Here is a 26,155-nt window from a genome sequence, read left to right as displayed (position 1 = left end):
CTCCATAAAACTGCAATTGTCCATAGACAATTGCCTTGGATTTCAGCGTCATTAACGTGTAACCATTCATGTCAACACAGTTGACCAAGTGGATCAGGTAGTCCAAGCCATAGATGAGTATGATGCATAGACCTCTCCAGATTTTCAGTCTGGAGAAATGGACTGTCTGTTGTCATAGAAAGTCTGTGCCAGCAGATTTGGGGCAGTCCGTCTTCACAGAAAATCAAGCAGAGTGTGGTGGGCACAGACTCAGATTTTTAGCTTCAGAAGTATGATTTAATCCGTAGTAGCCATGTTTGTTATTTTATCTATACGCATACCCACCCAAGACTGTATTTAAACATGAATCAGGGACATATCTCTCTTCTGTATGCACGGTGCAAGAGACCACACAGGAAATTAGGTTGTTTCCTTACTCATGTTCTTTCTTCCTATAAAGCTTTAGTTCAACTACAAACGTTGCTATTCAGGTAATTTTTTCTTGGAGTCATCTGAAGACGTTCAAGTGATCAGACTAAAGAGTTGAGGAGGATTGTGGAGTGAGGAAGAACGAAGTAATTACAAAGACAAGGACCTCATGGTGGGATGGGAGGGGGGTTCTCTGTCTCCTGTGCTTATCTGATGCCATGCTGGTGTTGTTGCCAGGCAATACCTCTGACAACAGTCCACTAATAGCGATATATAATAGATCCCAAGAGTTATGAGTAAAACAAAACACAATTAGTGAATATGTTTGGAGTAGTTGACATGACATGTCAAGCACTGACAGCAGTGCGTTAGTTTGGTCTTATACTATCTTATTTTGTGTTTCACAGAAGAATGAGTGAGATACAGGTTTTGAATGACATGAAGATGAATAAATATTTTTTTCGGGGGGAACTGTCCCTGTTAAGCTTCATTAATCAAATGTGTGTCATTTTGTCATGTGAGCAAGCAAATTATGTTCACGCAAATAAACAAACCTTAACGAATAAAGCTTGGAATAATCCTTATGTACACACTGGAGACTGAAGCGAGTATGTTCATAGTATGCCTGTAAAAACAACAGTCAGAACAAATATCCCTATAGCAGATAAGGCGAAACGCAAAACTGTATAATGTTTGTGTAGTAAAATATTTAACATTACGGAACAACATATGTTGACGTTACCAACCAGAGATCTGTAAAAGTTCAATGTGTAACTTTGCATTTACTGGTTGAGTGCCAAATAAATGATTAATGGGAGAGCTTGGGTTTTGTGTTCTCAGCTGTATGTTCCAAGCCCTGTTTGAATGGAGGCAGGTGTATCCGTCCCAACAGGTGTCAGTGCAGTCAAGGATGGGGAGGATATGACTGCTCAAGGTAAGCCATACACAAATTACGTATATTTACATTTATGCATTTGGTAGACGCTTTTATCCAAAGCGACTTGCATTGCATTGTACTGTACATTTGTTTCTGACTATGTGCAATCCTGTGGGATCGAAACTCATGGCCTTGGCGTTGGTAGCGACATGCTCAAACCACTGAACCACAGGAAAGCTGATCTAGAAACTATGAGTTCAAGAAACATGTTCAGTACATGTAACACTTTAATATGTAACACACCTTAAACTTAAAATTCCTGTTGTGAAATATAAAGAAATCATCAAGAAATCGTTTTCAGCTAATTGCTGTTAATTTTAATCCAACCGCTGAATTGGCACAAGGAAATGGACTGCTGTCCTAAGGCTCTGTGATTAATGGTTTCTGTTCTTGCATATAAATGTTTAATCGAGCATCGTACTAGAGTGCTATTGATTCGCTGCCTTTTGCTGTGTAGTGTTTCCATTCAAACACTGCAAAGTAGATTAGAGCCAGCATTTTTGGTTTGAATCCAAATCTAAGTGACCACTCCAGTTTTGCCTTTAATCAACATTTCTGAATGTATTGTGGCCATTCCAGTCAGGTTGAATTTCAACAAAAGCTAAATGTAAAAGACTTATAGAATGCAAAGACGGATGAAGTCAAAATATTCATTTTTGAACCATTCCAAAACTACATGTAAAAAGACAAGTAGAGTGTGTTGTTTAAACAATAGTATGAACTTTGTTTTCTTTGCCGTATTAAAGTTCTGCAAACATTTATTGTTATTTTGGCCAGCACTTTGCAAATCAATCATGGAATGAAAACAATAATCATTTTATTTTACGTACCTAGAAATAGTAAATTTAGAAAAAAACAGAACATCGCTTTGGTGTGTTCTCTTATTTTTCCTCCATAAAGGAAAGTCAGCTTGCCCAGAAAATGTTTTTGACAGACCATATTATGCTCAAACATTTAGTAAGTAATATGAGTAAATCTTTGAGATAGTGATTAGGGCTTAATTGAATATTTACAATCCACCAAATTATTAGGTATGTATCAATGACTTAATTTTTTCTGATGTATGGTGTTCCTGAATCTAACAATATATTGTTTTTAATCTTACAGGAAAAGAAAATCTGCATACTTTAATTTGTAATGTGCCATGCTACATGAGCTTAGTCTGACCAGGGTGGATGTCTTGTTGTGGTAGTAATGTCAACAATATTGTCTGTTTTCCTCTGAAAGTGGTTTTGTAAATTAAAGCTGTATTTTTTCATGTAGAAAATAAACAGTATTAAATATATGCTGCTGCTATATACATGAACTTGTACTTTGTGTAAAAATGTTGATGTGATTGTCCAGTGTGTATATAAACTATTCTTTTCATGTTTTTATTAAAACAGAAAATACAGTTATATGGAAACTAACTGTAACTCACTTTGTTAATTATGGACACTTATAAATAAACTTTCAGTTTATTTACCCTGCCTCATTCATATGACTTGTAAACTTTTGACAAAGACATCATTCATGATACACTCAGCACAAGACGAGCAGAGACGTATTTTTCAACTTTGGATATCATTTTGTTTTAATTACATAGAAAGCACATAAAATACATGCCAAAGTATTTATCAATGATGTTTTGGAGGAATGTATTGTTTCTTGCTTTATAAACTTTAACATAAGAGGATTCAAATGTAGCTGTAAAAAGAGGAATGGATTTGAGGATTAAGTATATGGTGTAGTAAAACCTTCTGAAATCATTGGTAAACCTATACTGTGTGTTATCTGTTGCAATGGCTTGTGTTTATTGATGTTGTTTGATCTTCTCCTCCAGCGTAACTTTATTTGCCCCAGAAAATTCATCAATCTGCAAAACAGACATGGAATCACAATTACAACAGCACAAAATAATTAAAACACCACATAAGACTAAGATTTAGTATCTTTATGCATTACTGAATGTTTTACCTTTTGTCCGTTCTTATAAAACTGGAATGTTGGCATACATTTGACATCACAGGAACTAGACACATCCTAGATAAAGAGAGAGAGAAATGAAATTCAGTCTGATGTTGAATGATAAAATCTTTAATAGCGTCTTTTCATTTTGGGTTGCCATTTTTGCATGTATTGGGCGATATTGTATGATTTAATACATCTTTGGGGCTTAAACTGTCAACAACAGAATGACTTAATGGCGTTCTTATGATTGTTGTTTTATTTTAGTTTCCTTTTTTGATTTGTACATTAAGAGTGACTTCAATCATTACCGAAAGGTCTATGGATTGTTGAATGTGTTGACTCATGATGAGATTCACCTCACATGTTTGCATTTGCTAACCGTACTTGCGTTTTAAATCAAAAGCACAATTATGAAATTTCAATAAATCATTCACAACTAGACGCTAATCTGCTTTACAAAACACGGTATTGTAATAACAGCCTGTGTTTGTAACCATATCAACATGGCCGACAAGCAGTAGTTCCATTCTGGCACTGTCTTGATCGTACTCCGATAAAACGGAATAAAGGCCAATATCCTTTCTCAGCACTATCCCGTGTATCAAATAACACACTATCAGCAATCTGTTGAATGGCAACCTGCTAATATGTTTTCCTAGGATGTTCTAATGCATGGGGGTCTAGTTTTCTTCAGATGCATAAGATTGCTCTGTCTGGGAACATAGAGCTGTGCTTCTGGGCTGCTAATCAACATCGAGTTACAGTATGAAATATATTTATGCTACATCAAAGATTGAAGTGTGTAAAAATGTCACATTACAACCCAACTGATGAATCTATGTTTTCCACATTTACTTCACTAGTGTCTAGAAATAATTGTTTGAGGAAAAAAGACATCAAGTAACTAACCTGTGCATCATCCACATCCACCTTTAGAAACACCACATGTTTGTAGTTTTCAGACATTGCCTGTGAAGAACAAGAAAGGCGGTGGTTAAAAAGCAAACCAAAAAGCGCTTCCTTTGAACCATAACATTTAATTCTGTCCGTTTCATCTGTGAAATTTGCATTTTCAGATTGCCTACACCGGTTCCAAATTCACTTTCATCAGATGTGTACTATACTGAAAAATCACACACTTAAGTATGCACTTTTCTATAATGAATAAATAAGCACTTTTTACTTTTTTCTTCATCTCTCATTTTAATTCAGGCTTAATTCTTAAGGACGCTCATCCAAAGGTTGCCTGACAACAGCAAAACGATTCTGGATTGTCATTACAATCACTTCCAGACGCTACTCTGAATCTTTATACAGCCATATATTTAGTTTTGTCTGAATGCTTACTTTAAAAATCGGGCCGATCATCTGGCAGGGCCCGCACCATGTGGCTGTGAAGTCTACCACCACCAGCTTATTGCCCGCTTGTTTCAGGGCATTGTCAAAAGCATCCTGTGAAAAGAAAGAAAACCCCAGAATTAGCCAATAGTTGAGTCATTTAGGTGAATCATAGTGTTGTGGTTAAGAGTCATTGGCATTTTTGGAATTCAGCCATATTGTATCAGGGAGCAGACAAAAGAAAGCACACGACACAGCATTTACAACAGTTTCTATATTGTTCATTAGAGGCTTTGGAAATACGACCTCCCTGTAGTTACTCAAACAAGACAACAGGAGACTATAGTGAGCAGTTGAAACGTCAATGTTTGCGATACTGTAATCCATTCGTGGTAAATAAATACAGTTAGACTATTTGTAAAGCGTTTGCTTGTATGGAGATGATTTTAAAATGTCTAACTGCACATGTGTTATGCGACTTTAGTAGCGCGCTGGTTTATGTCACGTTTTATGACTATGTAATTTAATGTAAATCCTGTTTGCACTAAAGCCTGTTTCTAGATTGTTTGACGCTGAGATTTCGCAATGTTGGAAATAACCACTGAACACAATGAGACTAAAGCACGCGCTCGTTTGTAATTTGTAACCAACATGTTGCGCGAGCGAGCTCTTTGACGGATAACCACGCCATCATTTAATATCCTCGTTAAAACGTCAAATTTAACTTCCGTGCCACTCAGGCAAATAATAAAGCAAAACATTAAGTTTGGTCACACGTCCATCCTGTTTCCCATAACCTGTTTGGGGAGTGTTTCAGGAAGAGCGTTCCCGTCTCTTTCTTATTTCTATGAGAAGGTCAAATTATATTTTTTTCTAAAAGGAAAAAGCTTACAACTGTTTAAATGTTTCATGGAACTTACGAGAAGAAATTCCATAGAATATTTCACCGGCATTTTCGTAAAGAGTTAAGCATCTAAATCTTCTTTATTTTATTTATTATTGATATTCCTACCTTGCTTTCAATCACGATAATCATTTTGATGTCCTTAAGGGTCTTCTGCGTAACTCACGCTTGCTGAAAGCGACTTCAGTTCACATATACTGTATTAGCAAACGTCATTAGCTGTATATGAACGCTTGTTTGGCCCTGCCCTCCGTGGTGACGACGAGCCAATCGTGTATTTATAAGAACCTTTAACCCCGCCTTACCGCGACACGCCTACTCCACGAACAACTTCAAAATCCGCTGTGATCTCTCAATATATGTGCTATATTTACGTTTTGCTTAGCTTATGGTGTATTGTTTATATATGACCTCGATAATCTGTTCGTGAAAGACGTTTAAAGAGAATATCTGATTCTGGTTTTACTTTGAGCGAGTCAGAATGACTTGACAGATTCCTGTATGACTGTACGGGGAGTGACGTCATCAGGAAACGCTTCTTACGTACGTTCATAAACAGTAGGAAATAAAGTAAACGCACTGTTCTCATGTTGTAAACAAATACACACATCGAGGCAGGTCGTGGACTTTCTTAATGAAAGCAGTAACTGTTATTTGTAAAGTTCTTGTAAAGAATCACAAGGACATATCAAACAATTAAAGTTTGTATCAGCAAGTTTTTATTTGGAGGCGAACTTCAGAGGCTCAATAAATCATTGACAGTGGAGACAGTGTCTTGTTGTTTAGCTATGCCCTCTAGTGGCTGTAACATGCAGTCTTCCGTTTTGGTTTTAGTCCGATGCAAGACAGAAGACAAGAAAACAAATCGAGCCTTATATGGTATACTAAAAACATTTTTATTTTATTTTGGTATTTTTATTATATGCATACTGTTGAGTTATTTTTTCGGATGAACAACTTTGATACATATCTTACTGTATTGCCTTTGACGAAATCTTCCTTCACACTTTTACAATTGCCTTTCCAATTCCATCTCCCTTTAGCATCCCCATGAAGGCAGCAGGCATGTTTTCAAAGCCCACAGTGATCACTTTTTTTGTCTTCAGCTTGGCCTGTAAAGAAAATATATGTCTAAATATGACTCACCATACTCTGGGTGTTTACTCATGCACAGCTTCGGAATAGCAATTATTCAATAAGTTAATCATCAGAATGTTCGGTGTTTCTTCATTCCATCTCGTAGACTGAGGTCAAAATGGTTTATTTCTTAAGCAACTTGCCTCTTTCATCCATTTGAGCAGTCTTTTTACAGACTCTTCATCTTTGTGTTTCCACTATAACACCATGAATGTCTTAGGTTGTCGAGAAATTATTAAATGATGATGATAAGGACTTGTAAGACAAACAAAAAACTTTTTTCTTTTTCATGAATTAAAACTTAAAGTGTGTAAAGTATACATACACATTTGTGGTGTGGTGTCATTATATTTCGCTATTGCACCACACACAGAAATACGACCACCCGGCTTCACAGTGCTGCAATGAAGAAAGGCCCTGCCACCTTTTAAAGAAATAAAATAAGGATGTGTAGCACAGGCATATTGACTTCAATGTTACTTGACCGATTAAGTCATAATGTTTGAATGTCTCTGCAATATACGGTGGTCCTGAACCGCACTGCAAAACAAAACTAAAATAAAAACATGCCACTTAATCTCACCACAAACAAATTTTCTGTCACTTAGAGGAATTGTTCACTTTCAAAATGTAAATTCTGTCATCATTAACTCACCCTGTTGTAATAAAGAAAAACACTAAAGTTATTTTGAACTATTCCTTCCATACAGAAAATTATATCAAAGAGCAGACAATATTTTTAGGCAATAAACACATTTTTCAAATAATTACACTCTCAAAGTTGCAGTCATATCCTCCAGGTGATACTTTCTTCAGTGCCTCCTCATAGTTGAAGACCTGGTCAAAGTCCAGCTCTTTAAGGTATGCCACCTTGTCATCGCTCCCTGCTGAACTCACCATCCTGCAGCCTTTGATCTTGCAGATTTGACAAACCATTGAACCAACGGCACCTGCTGTTGCACTGAGCATTGTTACTGCTACCTTACAAACCTCCTCCAGGCCATACAGGGCAGATAAACAAAAATAAAATTTTATTTAAAAGAGGGAAAGTTAAAAATAGTGGTTTAATAGTTTCTGCAGCAATTCATTTAACTAATCATTTTGAATTAAATTGTGTAGTTTGTTCTGCTACTAATAAGATTTAAGGAAGGACTAATGAAAACAACTGTTTAAGTCTTTTTAATGGTAATCTGTGTTCAGTTGTGTGTTGCACATTACCCAGGCATCCCTAAGAAGCCAAGAGCGGTAGACATTGGAATGTCTCTGGGCCATTCGGGTACTATTCGGGTCAGGATGGGACCCCTTCTCCTTCGACTTTGATTACAGTGTGTCTCCTCCACCCACATTCAGCAAGAACCCCCTCAGGAAAAGCTGAGTTCTCGCTTTTCAGTACCCTAGCAACCAAACAATGAATTAAAACATTTGTTTGATGATAGTTATGGTTAAGATGCTTTTTGATGGTTCTTGAATGGATATATTTGAAAGTTATGAGTGGTTATTTATCTGTGATGGTAATCCAGATCATTGAGGAAAACTTGCTCAGCATCTTGCACGGACAAATCTTGCAGCACAGCCAAACGTGTGATAGCCTGCTGAATAAAGAATTTTCATTTAAATATACCTTTACACTAATACAGAATAGCAAATCACTTTACTCAGATCTGCATTTACATTTAGTCATTAAGAGGTTACGCGAGATAGATTTTGTACCTTTTTGGGATGGTACCACAAGACGTTGTTCGTTTGTAGAGCATAGGGATCTGGCGGGTACATAAATCTGAATTAGCGAGTGATCTCTACATAAATTCACTATCGTAGACATGATGTTTACATACCGTACAGTGGGCTTTAAAAGTGCATAAATGCATAACATGGGTGGACACAGCTCTGGAAACAGAACAACACAGATCAGTGAAACTCGTTTTTGTTATGTTGTGTCCTCTTGCAGTGCTCCTTCAGGCCATAATACATGTTAAGCAATAAAATGTATTATTCACAGATTATGCATTTATCAATTTAGATCAAACATTACCTGTAGCGTGTTGAACAAGAAATCAATGGATTGGTTTCAGTTAAATATTCAGTCTCTATGTAAATAATCTTAATTAAGATTAAACACACTTTCACTCTTAAAGGGATACATTACATCAACCAAAAATAAAAATTCTGTCATAATATACCCACCCTCTGACTGTTCCAAACCTGTATACATGTATAAAAAATGTGTTCTGCTGGAAGATATTTGGAAGAATGTCAGATCCTCTCCTGACTCCCATAATGTTTTTCCCTATGGCAGTAAATTGGGGATGAGATCTGACATTCTTCCAAATATCTTCCTGTGTGTTCAGCAAAACAAAGAAATGTGTACATATTTGGGACAATCTGGGAGATTAAATGATGACATCTATCTCAACACATATATCTTAATTTACATTCAGTACTTACTATCTGATTGTTGTCCATATTGTGTTGCTAGAAATGCAGGTGCTTTGTCAACTGCGTCTTTTAGCATCTTTCAGTGATATTTGTTTATCGTATTCTCTACTTAAAAGAATGTGAGGGGTGAAATATTTAACACAAAGGTTGCCTTTGTAGCCCTATACTTCTCTCTTAATAAATATTTCATAATAGAAAAAAGGTCACCTTGACGTTGGTTAACAGAGTTTTTTAATGTACAGTAACCACGTCTAAATGTTAATCTTACACTTCATTTGTTTGATTTTCATGTTTTCATAAAGGTCTTAGTTTTGTTAAGATATTCAAGCATTTCCTCTCAGTTGAACGCAGTTTCCAAGTATCATATGGTAAGAAGCATTCCGAGTTTGCTTGAACGTAGCACTGGCTCTTGAAATTAAAAGCTTATGTCATTTTAGATGTTTGAAATAAGTTAACGTGATTGGAGATGTTTTTCATGGGGAAATTACATTTATTGTTTGAGATGGTGTTGTCCTAATTTGTCTGTGTATTCATTTATTTTATATATTCATCTTTATATATATGTAAGTGTAAACTAAACTAGGCTAAAAGTATGATAATAAAATTATATTAACAAGAATTATAATAACAGCAACAACAAAACAGCAGAACATATAGTCCTAGTCCAATCGGTTAAAAAAGGAACCTTGGTAACAGGCCAGGTTCTAATTCGAACCCCTTTTCCACAATAGAGGTTCTAAAAAGAACTTCTAACAGTATACCAAATTACAAAGGGTTACTTATAGAACTTAAAAGTATAACTTTGAACCTTTTTGATAATTAGAAGTTCATATTAGAACGTTAAAGTTCTTTTACATAGTCTAAAAGTTCATTCTCTTTTAAGAGTGTACTTTTGACCACGACTGTATAAGTCTTTATTCAGTGCAATTAGTTAATGTCAATCTATATAAATGCATTCCACTTAATTAATTAATGATGTCATTAATGCTGGCATTTGATTCGAAATTTTCAAAAATAGCCATAAGATGTCGGTGTTCTCAAAAGAATTACGGGAAACACTGCTGCTGTTCCGCAAACCTATTCGTCCTTGAATTTTACTGTTATCAAAATGCTTAGAAAAATCTCTCTGACCAGTCTATGTTGTTCTAGGTGTTTTCTTATCATACATTTGTGCTATAACATTTAAAACGTTCAAAACGAATATTAGACCTTACATAAAAACTTCTACAATATTTTGCCAATATTTGATACTGAAACATTAGTAACATTTTCATTTAAACATAGACTTGAAGGACAGTGTCAACTATCACAGTAACAAGCTACTATAACAATAACAATAACAAATCATTGACTTTAAGCAGCTCTGTGACTGACAAAAAACACACAAAATATAAAAAGCACTCAAGTCCTGCATTATGTATTTAATTATTAATTCATTTATTATTAATTTTCTTTTTACATTATTTATACATCGAAATATGGTATAAGCATCTGATACAATCCAGGTATACCCCACAATACTTTTTATTATAGTTGTCACTCAGTAATTGGGCGATTTATTTAAGTAGACACAGCAACGGAACATGTAAAGTGTGATCTTAAAAGAATTTACTCACTGGTTCATATCCATAAACAATTCAATCATGTTTCATGAACATGCATGTTTTATAAAAGCAGGGTTAAAAAGAGGCACTGTGTGTCACAATACTATTTCATGTTGACAGATTCTGCAATGTGAAAAATAATAATAATCCCTAAGTGATTGCCTGGTGTCTGAAAAGGTCACAGAAAAGTCTTTTTTCAATAGGCCTATACACGTTTTAAAAAGAATGGGCTATTTTTAACTGAATGGTTCATAAATGACATCAATTGACATTAAGGTTCTTATATGTAATCTTCGTTTCCTCGAAGTTACAAGCTTACAATTTTGCTTCTTGGATAAAGTTAAGTAAATCTGTGTGTAGTAAATGCTGAGAAAATAGACGGTTTTTATAAGATACAAATATGTGATATAAATAAATAAATAAATTATTGTTTGATCTTAAAATATTTCATTTTTTGTCAAATTAGGGGGATATCTGTACCGACAGCAGATCGTTTTTCTGGTTTGGGTCTGGAGTCGATCAGAGTGTTTATGTTTGTTTGTTTGTTAGAGGGCTGTGTTTCATAATATATTAATTATGAACGTTTTTATCAATAAGTCTTTATTTGTTTTGTAATACTTGTTTAATGTTCATATACTGTGAGATCTTTAGAGTAATTTAAAAATATGAAGCTTTCAGCGCGGTTTTGGCTGCCTCTTCTTTTGCTTTTTCCCAATCCTGTTATAAATGCAATTAATTTATGTGCGTTAGTAATGAAAGTGAGCCGACAAGTTTCTTATCATGCTGTGTTCTCCCCATGTGAACTCCGTGTTTGCGCGCGCCCGCGCATTTGGCGGACCCCTTTAGAACGCAGATAATTGATTGCTGCTCGTGCCCGGTGTGAGTTGAAATAAAAAAATATATCTAAATTATTTTGGATGGATCTTTAGAGACAATGCAAATGAATCATACCAATGTTGGGTATAATGCCTCAAAATGAAATAATTATAAATTACATCCCTCTTATGAGGTAGGCTAGCCTGCCCTAACCTTACATTATAAAAACGCATGAACTTTGTCCACATTGACAATATAAATAATTATGAAAAAGTATTTTTTAATCTAAATTAAACATTGTCTGCAACAAGCTGTAACCCTATAAGCTACTTAATCAAACCCTGATAACACACTTCAATAAAACTTTATTCTTTAGTTTAGTTGTGCTGAATGTGACATCATGCGTACACATTCCCGCCATCAGGAACCCTTTAATTGATGCGCTCGATCGGTTTGGTGACAAGCAAAGTTTTTTTAGTGTTGCTGATCGCAGTTCCTGGGAGCACATTTCTACATCCTCGTTGTTTTCAAAATTTTGACTTTTCAAGTTCATATTTGTGTTGATTATATACATTACATTTGTGGTTAATTACTTGCTGGAATTTTCTGTTAATTTCGTTTGCATTTTTGTATTTTATTGCATTCACTGATCTGTTGTTATTGTTGCAGGGGCCTCTGAACGCAGCCGAGTCAACATGCCGTGTGTTCACTAAAAGTTTTTCAGTAAACTTACACACCACACGGTGATCTTTGATGGCCTTCACATCACTCTCGGAGATTTGAAACGTCAAATCATGAGACGAGAGAAACGATGCGAAGCGATGCGATCTGAGCATCACAAACGGCCAAACCAATGAAGGTAAGTTCTGCTATTTTGACTTATTTGCTCTCTTAAACTGGCACGTTGAGTTTTGTTCGGTATTAAACGTGATTATGAAAATTTCAGTCACCTGCTTTATCTCTATTGCTATTTCATTGAAGCCTATAGTTTTAAAGGGACATTAAGAAAAACAAGCAAATATACAAGACAAACATGTTCAAAAAGCTTTTGCTATTTTTTTCAATTAAAATAACGTTGCTTGACATCATTTAGTCATTAGTATGCAATGTTGTAACAAACAAATGTTTGAGTAGTGTCAACATGTTATAATGATATGTACTGTAGTTGGTATACAATCACCTGCTATTACTTTGGCTGGTGTGGACAGACTGTAAATAAGTATGTGTTTCCCACAGAATACAGCGATGAAGCGGACATCATCCCCAGTTACACCATGGTGACCGTAAGACGAATCCCTGGAACTGGGATAAAATCCACATATACTACACATGCCAAGTAATTCACGTGATGATGACACAAATATGAATCTGTTAATGAATATCGAGCAGTCATTGAGTCTTTGTTGTTTTGTTTTGCAGTAACTGGTCTGAACCGTCAAGTGGATCTTCAAAAGCAGTATGTAAACAAAAGTGTTGACTCGGTTGTTTACATTTTACTGTGTGATCTCTTTAAGCTGGTCAGAGTTGACCACAAAAGAAGCCTGAGACGAGAGGCCCACGTGTAATAAATTTACTGTAAAATTCAGTAAGTTAAAATTCATTTTTAGGTAAAACATCACATCACCTTATACATTTCACATTTTCTTTAATTAACTTATTTCAATATATCATTTCTAGCGTGCTGTGGTTCAGCTGTTTGCTTTTAAATACTAGTCAGTGGGTTTCTGTTTGCATTGTTTTAAATGTGTTTAGTTTGTCTCTCCGGGTGTGATGGGGTTCTGCCTGGTAATAATGAATGTCTTTGTTCTTCTTTCAGCAGCAAGTGAATAGTTCTTCGTTGTCACTGGAGCAGCTTCTCAGGGTACTGAAATCCACTGAATAATATGAAAACGATGTAAACTGTATAGGCGCATAAAGCATTTTTTTGTAAAATAACAGACTGAAAATCTGGTTGGGGCAAATGCATCAGAGGAGGACAAAATAAAAGCTGTCATGTTCCAGTCCAGCCGCTGTTACTATTCTATGGAGTGAGTATAATTACATTTACATCATGAGCAGAACTTTCAAGTGCTCTCCATCATGACCCTCACCACTTACCAGTGAAGCACTCAAGCTGGTTGGAGGCCTTCCACCAAACTATGTGTGCCGTAACTGTTGCATCCCTGGGCATCACATCAGAAACTGCCCAAAGACACGGGTAAAGCATAACTTAACCGTGGACAGCATTGGTGCGCATGTTATGCCATGGGTGTAAATGCAACCTTTTGCTTGTGCTTTCACAGGATCCAAGCTTTGTCGGGGGTAAGCGCATACGGAGAAGCGCAGGAATTCCTGCCAGCTTCCTAATGGAGGTGGATGACCCCAACATGAAGGGAGTGATGCTGAGCAACAGCAGGAAGCATGTCATTCCCGTTATTAATGCGTGAGTTTACAACTGTCATCTGTGTAGAGACCTCACCGTGAACACACATTTACATTTGCCTGATAATTGTGTGCTTATTCTGTTTAGTGAGGCTTATGCATCTCAGAAGAAAGAGAATCCACCTTTCTTACCCCAGAACGAGTCCTCATCATCGACCTCAGCGGAATATCCAGTGCCTGATGCTTTTCTGTGTCAGATCTGTAAAGATCTCATCACTGATGCTGTTATTACTCCCTGTTGCAGCAACAGCTATTGCGACAACTGTGAGTTTCTGCACAAACAACTTAAACTCAAAAAGTTTGTCTGACCTTCGAGAACATATGTGATTGTTTGGTCGCAGGTGTCCGATCGTGTCTGCTGAATTCGGATGAACATGTTTGTCCCGCCTGCAAACAGTCTTGTGTGTCTCCTGATGCTTTGAATATCAACATGTTCTTACGCCAGGTAAGATTGTGAACATCATATTTGTTCTCAAGCATCAAGCTCTGTCTTCTTACAAACCAGATTTCTGATTCTTGCTCACACAGGAAGTGAACCGTTTCAAGAACAGAGCCGTGGGGTCTGGTTTCTCGCACCACCAAAATCCAAGTCACTCTCAATCGGCGTGTTCCTCCACAAGCCCGAGCCTCAGTCATCGATCCAGCTCGACTTCTTCCGAACCTCACAGCTCACGCACCGTTTTTCCCTCTGGTAAGAGGCGACGGGACTTGAGCGAGAATGATGATGAAGACACTGGCTCCACAACTCTACAGAAGAAAACCAAGCAAGCTGCTTTGTGAAGAGCATCCAGAATACTTCATCATCATTATGTATATATTATGTAAATATTATGTATATAATTAGATAGCACAGACGTAGACTTAGTAAAGAGTATTATGGTTTGTTAATAAAGTTTGAAGATGAAACCTTTGACATAGTAGCAATGATTGCTTACATACACAACACACCAGGATTTTATACATGAGACGGACAAGAGCACAATTAGGTGTGCCAACCTAAACATATAAATCTTAATTTTTGCAGTTGAATTGTCAAGATTAGGAATACTATAGATCCCTAATTATTTAACCCTATTATTGGTTCAGATATTTTTTGTACAACTTCAAAAATTGAATGAATGGTATTCAAACTTACTTTTCATCACGCTTTCACAGTGAATGACACACTCGATTTTCCCTCTGATGTTTCACACTCGCCCCAGAAACACACTGAGGGCCTACACAGAGCACTCTTCTCCCCTCTTAATTAGACAAAATAACCACAAATCAAAAACACTGGATCACATCAAATAAATACACAAAATAATCTTAACGTTACACTGGTATTGGTGATAGTTCATCACTTACGCTTCGATAAGGGTTGTGTTGTTGTGATTTCCCCACACAGAAATGACCATCAATCACCATTAATCAACACAATACACAGCCATCCGGCCAGCAAACACTGAGGAGGACTTCACAAACTACTAAAAGTGCATATTTCTCACTATTGTGGTTATATCATCGACTTTTGTGGCCTTGATTCGACACAGCGTCCACATGAGCATCATCCGAAAACCGTTGGGAAATCGCGCTGCTCTCAGACCACTCTCGCGACACTTCCATAAAGTGCCGTTTCTAAAAGGGCCAGCGTAACATTCCATCCATGAATGAGAAAAGCACTAAAACATTTTATATGTGCAGTTCACTTAACCCAGGGCTTTGATAACCAGTCCAGTGATTGACTTTAGTAACTTTTGAACTGGTTACATATGTACTATTGACTCTTCTCAATTATTAAGATTTTTTTTATGAAACCTTAAATTCCATGGTGGACTCATGGTGAAAAAACAACTAAACATTTTGACCAGTGTGGCTCACACGAGGACAAAGGTACTTTATATTTTGGTGGCCTTGGCCAAATTACTGACAAGACAACTAGTTTTGAAGCATGAATGAAATGTTTTGGGTGATTGACTTCATTTTGCAGACATGCGATAGAGTTCTAAAGTTCCAGCAAACAGTTGTGACATTTGCACTCACAGTTTAGAGAATGTTAAGACTGTTGCGAAAAACGTGCCAAAGCAATTGAGAAAAACTGTAAATGAGAAGGAAATTTAGTTTTGACACATGAGTGAACTGTTTTGGGAGAGGTATGAGCTTTTGCAGGTGAACCATGGTGTTGTGTCGAACCATCCACACTATTTTGGCAAAAGCATCAAGAGTGTTGAGAAAGTCCGATCTGTTTCAAGAAATGAGCCAAAGCAATTGAGAAGGATCTTTTTTCATCTTCGTGGCACTGACTGTTTATATGGGAAAGGAATTTAGTTTTGAAGCATGAGTGAACAGTTTTGGGAGAGTTAGCTTTTGCAAGTGAGCTATAGTGTTGTGCTGAACTGTAAGAATGTTTTGCCAAATGATCCTAGAATTTTGAGAATGTAATTTATGTTTCAAAAAATGAGGCAAACCAATGGAGAAAAACTGTAATGACGTGATCACATGCTCCTCTGACTCAAAAACATCGTCGTCAATAACTCACCCTTAGATTGTTCCAAACCTGTATAAATGTCTTTGTTCTGCTAAAAAAAAAGGAATGTTTTTGGAATGTATTTGTCAGTAACCAACATGATCTCATCCCCCAATTATCGCCATGGTAGGGAAAATATATGTTGAAGTCAATGGGGATGAGATCTGCGTTTTGGTCTTTTTTATAATTTATGTTTAATGTATAACTTTAAATGACAATTAAATTACATTAATCTTACATTATGTGATATTGTTGTAAATATGGCACATTCGAGCAGCATTAAACTTTTTTCTACATAAAATCTTTTATGGTCTTCAGTTTGACATTATCTTTATTGGTTTAAAAGACTGATTAAATATAAGTATTTAAAGACAATGCATATAAAAGACAATGCACATTTAATGCTTTACCTTAACTTTGGCTACCTTAAACTAAGAAAAGTACTAGATGCATTTTATTATTCTAAATTCTGCTGTATTAATGTTCTTTTCAGCTATCCTAAGAAATCTCTTAAACCAGAGCACCCTGGTTCACTTTTCACTAATGCTTTACACAGCTTGTCATACATGCTCCGGAACATTTCTACAATCCTGCTGTGTGTACAGTATGAACATTGAGCACTGCTTGTTTGGGGCCAATTTTTTTTTTCTTTTGAAACATCATTTAAAAATAAAACTATACATTTTATTTAGATTCATTTATTTGTCAGAGTTACTATTTTGTGCTGGTGAATAGTCAAATTGAACTGCTAGAAAACCTTGAGAGAATAGGGTTGGACTGAGGGGCCGCTGCTGAAACTTTGAGTGGCTTCTCTCCAAACGGATTTGATCTCACTCCAAATAAAACTTTTGATGATAACTTAAGAGCCCTTTGGTCAAAATCTAAACAACATATCCTGATTTTTTTTTTACCTAGACATCTGGAAACCTTTATATAACTATACAGGTGTTTATGTAAGGGAGCAATAATTAATTTCCTGCTCCATATAGAGGAGGCTGAGGATCAGAAATATATTTATGATTAAATACAGATAGTATAAAAAAACTTCAAAATCTAAATCTTTAGATAAATTTGATTATCTACCTGCAATTTAAGTGATGATGGAAAAATGTAATCTGTAAATTCTTATGTCACCTATAGAGCCCTGCTGATCCTGTAACCTTTAACCATTAAGCCACAACTGCCCTATAATTAATTTACCAAAATTGTACAAGAGACTTTTATTGACTTGGCATCAGACTTTAATAATGGCCTTGCCTATGTTTTCCCCTCGTAGCATCCCCATGAATGCAGCAGGCATATTTTCAAACCCAACAGTAACATGCTCTCTGCACTTCAGCTTTCCCTGTAATCACAAAAACATCTTAAAGTTAGACATTTAGAATTTGAGTTCTTTTGTATGCAAAGACATTAATATCAAGACTCTAACTTGCCTCCTGCATCCAGGTCAACATTCGCTTCAGTGACTCTTCATTTTTATGCTCCCACCTACCCACCAAGAAACCTTCCATTTTCAGCTGCTTAACAATCATGGATAGCTGTGGATAAGGTCCTGCAAATACACAAATATCACCTCTGTAAATTGGGTAAATGCAATAATCCCTTAAATCCTCATGTGTCTGTTAATAATGTAGACCAATTTTAACTAACAACAGATAGCAGCACTACAATATCACACACAGATCAGAGACAAACCTGTCTGAGGGGTGGTGTCATTGTACAGGGATATTCCTCCACACACAGCAATACGGCCAAAAGTCTTCATCTGTTGAATAGCAACACTGGAAAAGTGACCACCAACCTGAAATCAAAATTAAAAATTAAAATTCTCAGTCTCTAAAATCGTGTTTTATGAGATTTAGCTTTATAAAATGTATAAAACACAATTGTCTTCTTGTCTTCTGATTCTTTGTCTTCAGAACTTGCTTTGAGTTTTAGTGGATTCTTACATTCTCAAAGTAGCAGTCATATCCTTCAGGTGAAGCGTTCGTCAATGCTTCCTCCAGCGAGGCGATGGTCTTATAGTTAAAAGCCTGGTCAAAGCCCAGCTCTTTCAGGTATGCCACCTTGTCATCACTACCCGCTGAGCCCACAACCCTGCAGCCTTTAAGTTTGGCTATCTGACCTGCTACAGAGCCCACTGCTCCTGCGGCTGCATTCACCAGTAACGTTTCTCCTGGTTTGATGACACAGATCTCTTCCAAACCATAGAGTGCAGTCAGCCTGTGGAGCACAGCTAATGTAAATAATTATATTGACATTTTTTCAGACGTTTGTCTTCATAGGAAATAGCAGGCAAAAAATTCTTGTCAGGTCAAGCAAGAACATTATAATTAAATTTTTGTGGAACTCTGGAGTAATCTACTTTTAAAGGGATACTTCAGCCAAGAAACAAAAATGTTTATCCATCGATCAGAGAACTGCTCAGTGGCCTTAACAATGGTCTTCTGATGCGAATTGATCGTTTGTTTAAGAGGAATATCCACATTGACAACGCAATAATGTCTGGCTTCCCATATCCCTCTGCTGCGTGTCCTAAATTCTGATGATTAACCCGGCATTTTTCGTTTTGTTCCAATAGGATACTGTCTCCTCTGTGCGGGAGCTTTCGTCTAGGTCATTTGGCGGAAAAACAAGCCTCTGGTTCACACGCAGCCGAGGGATAACGGAAGTCAGACATTATCGTTAATAGCATTGTTAATATGGATATTTCTCTTAAACAAATGCGTTGATTCGCCTTTGTTAAGAGCCGTGTCGAGCAGTTCAGAAAAAGAACACTTGGTATTATAACTATGACTGAATTATTCTTCAAGAAGAAAGTCAAATTCAGTTAGGATGCCTTGAGGGCGAGTAAAACATGGGGACATTTTGTTTCTTGGCTGAAGCAACCCTTTAACATGCAGAAGCAGTGGAGTGGGTCCATACCCTGGCATCCCAATGGCTCCAAGAGCATGTGAGAGGGAGACATCCTGGGGCCAGTCAGCCAAAACTCGTGTGATATCCCTCCCATCTGACACAGTATGTGTTCTCCAGCCACATCGACCAACCACATGACAGCCCACTGGAAACGCAGGATTATTACTCTGAATTACCCTACAGTCAAAAATAAAGAGATTTAAAAATAAAACAATTAAATGAACAAATTAATTTAAATAACACACCTCTTTTTCACAAGGTTAAGTCTATTGACAACCCAAATACTGTACATTTTCAATAGTAACAATTCACCATCAAATGACAGCCCCCATTCTCTGTTTGTAAGAAAACTGCTACTGAGGCAGAAAGTAAATGTTCCTCCAGGAGAATATAGGCCCTATCCCATTGTATTGTTTGTCTGAGAACAGAAATGTGTTATAAACAGTCACTACTTTAATAAAACCCTGAGGGTTTGCAAAGCTGTTTAAACACTGAATTTATGGCCAGTGATTGTAAATGAATCACAGATGCTTCCCTACACAAATCATGAGAAAACTGTTGGCAATTCAAGCTTTCTGTCATTTAAACAGAGTGCGGTTGTTTTCTTACTTGGCCACTTGAGTTCCAATCATCACATCTCCAGCCTGCATTCGAACACGACTAAATGGTCTTGGAGAAAAACACAAACAAATCAGGATTTGTACATTGGGTGAAAAATGCGCTGTGCAAAATACCATTTACAGCACGTATAAAACAACAGAGAAGCGAAGACAATCAAATAATTGTTTAGGTATTATTTTATTGCAAACCTTTTCACTTACCGCATGTAAGGGTCCACACTGAGGAAAACGGCCTCCAGAAGAACCTCTGAAATACAGCAATAATTAACACTTTGCATTGATAGGGGTAAAAAATGCTCAAAGTTGAAATCTTAAGGGCAAAACCTCCATTTCTAAGATCAGGAGGCTCCACTAATGTCAGCTCGAAGTCGCCATCTTTAGGAAATCCCTCGAAGTGCTGTTTTAGGACCCAAGTTTTGGCTTGAACCATGGCTATCGGAGTAACGTTAGCTGTAAAATAAGCTAAAATAATACCACATGCAAGTTATGTTAATACAAAGTATGAGAAAATAAACCAGTTCAAATCCGCCCTCCTTTAACAGCAATAAAATAAACGGTCAACGTTCCTTACGTCTTCCCTAAAAAGACTGTTTTCCAGGTAGGTCAACAAAGACGTGCTGTATCCACGAAGCTCTTAGATATATTTAGTTAAAGATGCCTGATATTGCTGTTGTACACACAGTTGCACACAATGCGCTTGTTTTGTTAACTGAGAGGGATCAGCCCATATATGTCAGGTGACATTTTGCTTTGATATGGTTGGATAGACCAATTGACCTATCTGTAAGTCCCTCCCCTCGAACGCAGATGAGCCAATGGCATTGAATATGAGTTGCACGACCAGAAACGGAACAAGGGTCCAGCTTGCAGGAGGAATGGGGTTTATTTCATTCAATTTCCTAAACCCACACAAAAAGAGCAAAATGCGGACCCAGTGACCCGATTAAACTCCAATCCCATTGAAGAAAAACAATTATAATTTCTGGTTGTCATAGCTAAATTTTAGTTTCAATCTGCAGATCGTTAATGTCATCGTATGCTTCAGTACGTCTCTAAAACTAGTTGAGTCGGTGCTAACGTACAAACCTAAATATCTAACTGTTCTCACAGCATGTGCAGGTGGGTCATAAACGAAGCTCTACATTTCAGTGTATTTAATCGTCATATTAAAGTGGTTTGATTTAATTTAATCTTGAACAGTTGATCCTCGATGTTGTCATCTGCGATCGTGACGGCCGTGATGCTTGTTCTGTAAGCACTCGCTTCCAAATTAAATGTGTTATCCACCATATTTACTTTACAATCGTTTATGAGTCAATGGCAGTTAAGTCCCACTTGAATTGTCATCGGCGACAGAGTGAGTCCAAAATGTACCAAATACAATTTCGGACATTAGCAACGGTAACCAAGGGGGGCGGGGCTTACAGATTCGTCACGTAAATTGAAGAAGCAGCTGAGTGTTATGTTTTTTTAAATACTTTTTTACACAATTTGGACGCTGCATTATGATGCGCATCCACCATTTGCGTATAAATAATAAGTACATTTAAAAAAACGTTTGAGCAACAGCCCGCCCTTCGCATTGTGACGTAGGCAAGCGCGGGCATTTCGGAAGTGGCAATGGAGATTGACTGACTGACTAAACAGACAAGATTTTAAAAGCTTGAAAACATCAAACTGGAAATTTTACAAGGTACGAATATTTTGTAAATATGACATATGTAAGGTTTTACTTTACGACCGAAGAAATCTGCAGGTAAATCGTGTTAGCAGTATTTGCTAAAGGCTAATCCTACAAACACCAACAGACCGCAACAACAACATTCTAAATTATATTCTTCATTACGTTAATCCAACAAACGTCAACAGTGGTTTCACACTCATCATAAAACTCCAACTAACGTTTGTTGGATCGGTGGGAATTAACGTTAGTCTTAACCAGCAAGCGAGCTAACGTTAATATATAACGTTATTACAAGTCGCTCAACGGCTTATGGTGATCAAAATATTTATTTATCACTTTAGTAAAAATACCGTATAAGAAACTAACGTTTCTGCTTACAGTGACAGGTTTTTGGTGGTTCTCGCGAGAAGTGTTTTTAGATAAGTATAAACGTAAAGACTGTCTGGCTTGATAACTATTTTACAGTTTTGTGACAGCAGCCCATCCATCACGAAAAACAACCTTTTATTCTTGTGTAACTTTTTTTTTTTTTTGCCTAATTAATTAATAAATCACATTTTAAATCATCAAATAAATGGTTAAACAATGGTTACATCAAATTCTGGTTGATTTATGGTAACCATGGTTTATAATAACATTTATAGTTAGATATTGTATTCGTTCTAGAAAAACCATAAATACTTTTGTACGAGTGAGATTTCCAAACACGTTTGCTTTTTTAGGTAAAATAGTTACGTAATCACAATCTATATTACCTAAATGACATTGTTTTGCATTTACTAAAAATGCTGAACACAATTTTCTTCCAATCATGTTCAAGATGGATTCCCAACACAGCATCATTTAGATTTCGCTCAGCAATTGTGTATGTGTTCAGGCTTGTATTACTGTATTACTCACCTCAGCTGAACTTTCTTCTTTATGAATGAATAGAATAAGTTGGGCTTACTGTCATGTCCATTGACCATCCGTGTTAAGACAAGGAAACAACTCCGAAGTGTCAACTCTGTTCGGATAAGCAGCCATGCTGGAGGGGGCACAGTTTGTTGAGGTGCTGTCACGGTTGGGTTACCCACATGCAGCCAAATTAAATGGCTCGGCGTTTGACTGGTTATTTGATTCAGCACCAGATAACCTGCATCTTTTACGGGTAGTCTGCAATCGACTAAACGTTAGCAACGTTTTAACTCCAGAAGAGCTGCAGGGATACAAGGCCCTCCAGGAGTCCGGGAAGCCCATCTTGGATGAGGCAACTTTAGCTGACCTTCTTAAGACCTGTTCACCTCTGGATGGAGGTGTAACATCACAGGGCTTTTCTGCACTGGGTGGAGGGGAAGATGTTTCGGTTGAGGATCTCGAGACAGAACTTCAAGCTCTCTACAAGGAGAAGCAACTAAAACAACGCAGACTCAACAAGCTGCAGATGCTGGCTACCAGCCGGGCAGCGAACTCCTCTGCATCCCAAGCACTGCTGCAGGATGGAGGGAGTATGATAAAGGATGCTAACTCTGCCTTAGCTGCTGAAAATGCATGCACAAACGCAGCTATAGAGAGTCTGTCGAAGGAGGCCACCAAGCTCGCTGGTTTTTTTCACACCGATATTCGTTCCTCAAGTAAAGATTTAGCCGCTCCATTATCAGTTCCTCAACCAGTGCTCCTCTTTCGGTTGTCTCTAGAGCCCTTCCTCCATCAGCAGGAACAGTTCACCAAAGTGTTAACTGCCTACACTCAGCGGCAGTTTTTTCAGGGAATCTCAAACATAATGGAGACTTCTACATCAAAACACTGCCAGTTGACCAATCTGAGCTGCTGCATTGAGAGTGAAGGAGAAGAGGCTGCTGTACTAGTAGAGCTCAGGAAAAAGGAGATGGCACAATTGCAGTGGGCATACATAGTGGCACAGTACCAGCTGGTTAAAGAGAGGGCAGAGGAGTTTGGAGACAAGACAGCAAAAGAGTGGCTCACGCAGAAACTGATGAACGTCACAGAGGTGAATCTTTATGTTTTGATAATTTTGCATGTGCAAATTCTGCCCATTACGTGTCAAAATAAAATTGTCATAAGAAAATATGAAATGTACATATACGTATTTGGCAGATGGTTTTATCCAAAGCGACATTGCATATACTATACATTTGAGTGTGCAATTCTTGGGATCGAACCCATGACCTTGGGGTTTGCCAACAGCAAACTCTAACCACTGACCTACAGGATGTAGTTGACAACAGATGTTCAAAACCTGTAATGAAATGTTATTCTGGTAACCTCTATAGACTGTGCAAATTCAACTTTGTTAAGAAAATATATACATTAAAAAAAAAGAATTAAATGAATTGGAATTAAAGATATAGAAATTAAGATGGAAAAAAGCACCAAACACTTATAAACCTACAAAAGAAACAAATGATATTTAGATAGACTTTAGGTGCCAGAAATGTTTTGACAAAATTTTAGTGGTATTTCCTCTTCCCTCGGTTGGTTCTCATCCTTTTCTGTCTCATTCTTCTCTCCCCGTAGCCTCTCTGCTACTCACAGGTGAGCAGGCTTCAGGCTGATCTTCGCTCAGAGGTTCTCTCAATTCAGTCTGAAATTCAGTCTCTACTGTCAGACCCAGTCCGCTTGGCATTGCAAGATTGTGCCCGCCTCCTCAATATCCCAGTGGTGCGAGGTGACCTCGCTCTTCAGGTAGCCAGGCAAAACTACTACACCTCCAGACAGACTGAAGTCTGTGATCAGCTACTCCGCCAGAAGGCCTCCTTCGAACTGGTGCACCTGGCGCAAGATACAGAGCTTCTTATGGGAAGGAGAGTAATGGAGCAGCTTGAGGAAATAGCAAAGAGGCTGGAACATGCAACAGAGATCACACTGACACAACCTCACCTGACTCCGGCTCCCAACCTTGGTCCTAATGCCAAACAACAGGTCATCAGCTCCAAGGACCCAGCCTTTAGCAGGTAATATGTCTCTCACTTAGGTACATACAATGACAAACTTTTAAAATCCACAAAGTGCTGGAATTAACCCTGCAGGTAGAGTTTGTAAGTCTGCATCCTATGTTTATCCTTCAGGTTGCTTCAGATTCTTGAGGTGGATAAGGCCTCCATGGAGCAGGAGGATCCATTCCAAACTTATGGTAGGCTGGAAGCAGCAGCCTTCAATGTACAGGAGGAGCTGGCCACTATACAGGAGGCCTTGGATGGTGCCAGACGAGAACAGGCCTACGCTGGTGCACGTCTGGAACGTGACCGTGATATGCTTGACCAAATGGCATACTCTGACATTGTGCAGCCTCTCTTGAGGCCGCAGGTATGTGCTAGAGCCACATCTGCACTGGAGCTCTGCCCTCACGCACAGGTATGTCTTGTCTTTCTCTTCCTCACCCTCACCGCCGTATTCTTCATCCCTTTGAATCCCAAGAAACGTGAGCAGATTCATTTTCGTCTAGTGTTTTTCATTCAAATTTGTGTTTCATTATCTCTCATTGGTTTGGTTTTGTCTGGCTTTCCTGCACAGTTGTGTTCTTATCGGTTTTGTAAGACCTAATGCTTTCTTTTTCTCTTTCACTCTCCTGCTATTGCACTGCAAATAAATGCCTTCTGTTGGCTTAAAATAAAGCATATAACTTATTACGAGCAAATAAGTGTTCACTAGCATACACAAAGAGCACTCTAACATCATGTTTTCAAGAGTAATATGTATAAGATGTTTTTTTTGAGATGTTACTATTTTCTTAGTTTATAATGTTACGTTACATTCCTTTTCTCCTTTACGATGCCCGTCACACTTTCTATCTGTCCTCTGTTGTTGTCACCTCCTTGTCTTACTCACGTTCTTTGTTTTAGGAGCTGACAATAGTTCTAGATGAGTTGGAGGGTAAGCAGAAGACTCTTTACACGCTTCTACAGAACATAGTTGGAGACTTGAAGGCCAAACGAACTAGGCTGGAACGCAGTGCGGCCTTGAGGAGAGAAAGGGAACTGTATGTCTGTTTCCATCTGGACCCTAGGCTGCTCAGCAAAGCAGTCAAAGATATGGAAGCTCGGGCAGCAGTTATGTAGGATTGGAATCTAAACATATCTAGTTCATCAGTCAACATGTATACATAAATGTCAACATGTAGGTCCAAGCTGCGGAAATAGCTGAGTGAGAAAAATATGTTATTTATGTAGCTTATTACATGGACCACTGTTGCTTCTATGCTGTGGTTATCCTTCATTAAAATACATTTTAATAATTTGTTCAGCATCAACAGATATTAATAACTTAATTATTTGTGTCACACCTTGTATACATTTGTTCTCATACTTTTTTGGTTAATAAACATTTGTTTGACAGGCATTGGCTTCTCAGTCTTTTTTTTATGAAACCTTGAATTCAAACTCTTTTAATGCCATTTGTTTTTTTGCTCAAAACATTGTACTTTTAGATCTGACTAGACTGACAAATAGGCCGTATGTTTAGATTTGCAATAATGTGTC

At 37.5% G+C, this 26,155-nt stretch overlaps 4 protein-coding genes, 1 long non-coding RNA gene and 1 pseudogene across 13 annotated transcripts in view; 2 read left to right on the top strand and 4 right to left on the bottom strand.

The window, feature by feature from the left end:
• Nucleotides 1-2,808, top strand: part of svep1 (sushi, von Willebrand factor type A, EGF and pentraxin domain containing 1) — a 66,938-nt gene extending 64,130 nt beyond the window's left edge. For 2 of the 3 annotated variants that reach the window (XM_079461501.1, XM_079461500.1), the window contains 2 exons: nt 1,249-1,342; nt 2,453-2,808. In XM_079461501.1, the coding sequence (XP_079317627.1) occupies nt 1,249-1,342; nt 2,453-2,483 (125 nt within the window). In that variant the 3' untranslated portion in view covers nt 2,484-2,808. The remainder of the gene's footprint in view (nt 1-1,248; nt 1,343-2,452) is intronic. The other variant, XR_013786975.1, reaches the window with a different exon arrangement.
• Nucleotides 1,675-5,791, bottom strand: txnb (thioredoxin b). Its single transcript, XM_079461526.1, has 5 exons — nt 5,646-5,791; nt 4,643-4,747; nt 4,205-4,264; nt 3,302-3,367; nt 1,675-3,200 (listed from the first exon to the last, which is right to left on the bottom strand). The coding sequence occupies exons 1-5, from the start codon at nt 5,667-5,669 to the stop codon at nt 3,138-3,140; spliced, it is 318 nt and encodes a 105-aa protein (XP_079317652.1). The 5' UTR covers nt 5,670-5,791; the 3' UTR covers nt 1,675-3,137.
• A 747-nt stretch (nt 5,792-6,538) lies between these two features.
• LOC306901535 (prostaglandin reductase 1-like) lies at nt 6,539-8,428 on the bottom strand (annotated as a pseudogene). The gene is made up of 6 exons: nt 8,385-8,428; nt 7,893-8,068; nt 7,446-7,692; nt 6,996-7,098; nt 6,818-6,929; nt 6,539-6,649 (listed from the first exon to the last, which is right to left on the bottom strand). The product of its transcript is annotated as a prostaglandin reductase 1-like (transcript).
• Nucleotides 8,429-13,085: 4,657 nt separating this feature from the next.
• LOC306901926 lies at nt 13,086-15,539 on the bottom strand. Its single transcript, XR_013787394.1, has 3 exons — nt 15,299-15,539; nt 15,087-15,192; nt 13,086-14,698 (listed from the first exon to the last, which is right to left on the bottom strand). It is a non-coding gene; the product is annotated as an uncharacterized lncRNA (long non-coding RNA).
• Nucleotides 15,540-16,766: 1,227 nt separating this feature from the next.
• On the bottom strand, nt 16,767-20,729 carry ptgr1.1 (prostaglandin reductase 1, tandem duplicate 1). Of its 3 annotated transcripts, none has more exons than XM_079467585.1 (9): nt 20,608-20,729; nt 20,318-20,455; nt 20,195-20,240; nt 19,983-20,042; nt 19,383-19,550; nt 18,407-18,680; nt 18,153-18,258; nt 17,891-18,009; nt 16,767-17,802 (listed from the first exon to the last, which is right to left on the bottom strand). In XM_079467585.1, the coding sequence occupies exons 2-9, from the start codon at nt 20,421-20,423 to the stop codon at nt 17,692-17,694; spliced, it is 990 nt and encodes a 329-aa protein (XP_079323711.1). In that variant the 5' UTR covers nt 20,424-20,455; nt 20,608-20,729; the 3' UTR covers nt 16,767-17,691. The 3 variants fall into 3 exon arrangements, with proteins under 3 accessions (XP_079323711.1, XP_079323709.1, XP_079323710.1); XM_079467583.1 differs by having other exon boundaries at nt 20,565-20,714; XM_079467584.1 differs by having other exon boundaries at nt 20,318-20,728.
• A 98-nt stretch (nt 20,730-20,827) lies between these two features.
• haus3 (HAUS augmin-like complex, subunit 3) lies at nt 20,828-26,014 on the top strand. 4 transcript variants are annotated; one of them, XM_079470873.1, is made up of 5 exons: nt 20,828-21,112; nt 22,611-23,667; nt 24,195-24,631; nt 24,746-25,031; nt 25,520-26,014. In XM_079470873.1, the coding sequence occupies exons 2-5, from the start codon at nt 22,702-22,704 to the stop codon at nt 25,733-25,735; spliced, it is 1,905 nt and encodes a 634-aa protein (XP_079326999.1). In that variant the 5' UTR covers nt 20,828-21,112; nt 22,611-22,701; the 3' UTR covers nt 25,736-26,014. The 4 variants fall into 4 exon arrangements, with proteins under 4 accessions (XP_079326999.1, XP_079327001.1, XP_079327000.1 ...); XM_079470875.1 differs by having other exon boundaries at nt 20,830-21,112; nt 24,746-24,983; XM_079470874.1 differs by having other exon boundaries at nt 20,830-21,686; nt 24,746-24,983.
• Nucleotides 26,015-26,155: the final 141 nt, after the last annotated feature.

Source organism: Barbatula barbatula, assembly GCF_947034865.1.
Source record: "Barbatula barbatula genome assembly, chromosome: 1".
NCBI lineage: Eukaryota > Metazoa > Chordata > Actinopteri > Cypriniformes > Nemacheilidae > Barbatula > Barbatula barbatula.
This window is presented reverse-complemented; position numbering and strand designations above follow the sequence as displayed.

Excerpts from the sequence above, each read along its gene's own strand:
- txnb (XM_079461526.1), bottom strand. The coding sequence starts at position 5,669 with ATGATTATCGTGATTGAAAGCAAG. Across the intron at positions 4,748-5,645 it reads TTATCGTGATTGAAAGCAAG|GATGCTTTTGACAATGCCCT; the intron begins GTAGGAATATCA and ends TTCTTTTCACAG. Across the intron at positions 3,201-3,301 it reads TTTATAAGAACGGACAAAAG|ATTGATGAATTTTCTGGGGC; the intron begins GTAAAACATTCA and ends TCTGTTTTGCAG.
- ptgr1.1 (XM_079467585.1), bottom strand. The coding sequence starts at position 20,423 with ATGGTTCAAGCCAAAACTTGGGTCCTAAAACAGCACTTCGAGGGATTT. Across the intron at positions 19,551-19,982 it reads ATTGGAACTCAAGTGGCCAA|GGTAATTCAGAGTAATAATC; the intron begins GTAAGAAAACAA and ends TTTTGACTGTAG. Across the intron at positions 17,803-17,890 it reads TGTTGACCTGGATGCAGGAG|GGAAAGCTGAAGTGCAGAGA; the intron begins GCAAGTTAGAGT and ends TTGTGATTACAG.
- haus3 (XM_079470873.1), top strand. The coding sequence starts at position 22,702 with ATGCTGGAGGGGGCACAGTTTGTTGAGGTGCTGTCACGGTTGGGTTAC. Across the intron at positions 23,668-24,194 it reads AACTGATGAACGTCACAGAG|CCTCTCTGCTACTCACAGGT; the intron begins GTGAATCTTTAT and ends CTCTCCCCGTAG. Across the intron at positions 25,032-25,519 it reads AGCTCTGCCCTCACGCACAG|GAGCTGACAATAGTTCTAGA; the intron begins GTATGTCTTGTC and ends TCTTTGTTTTAG.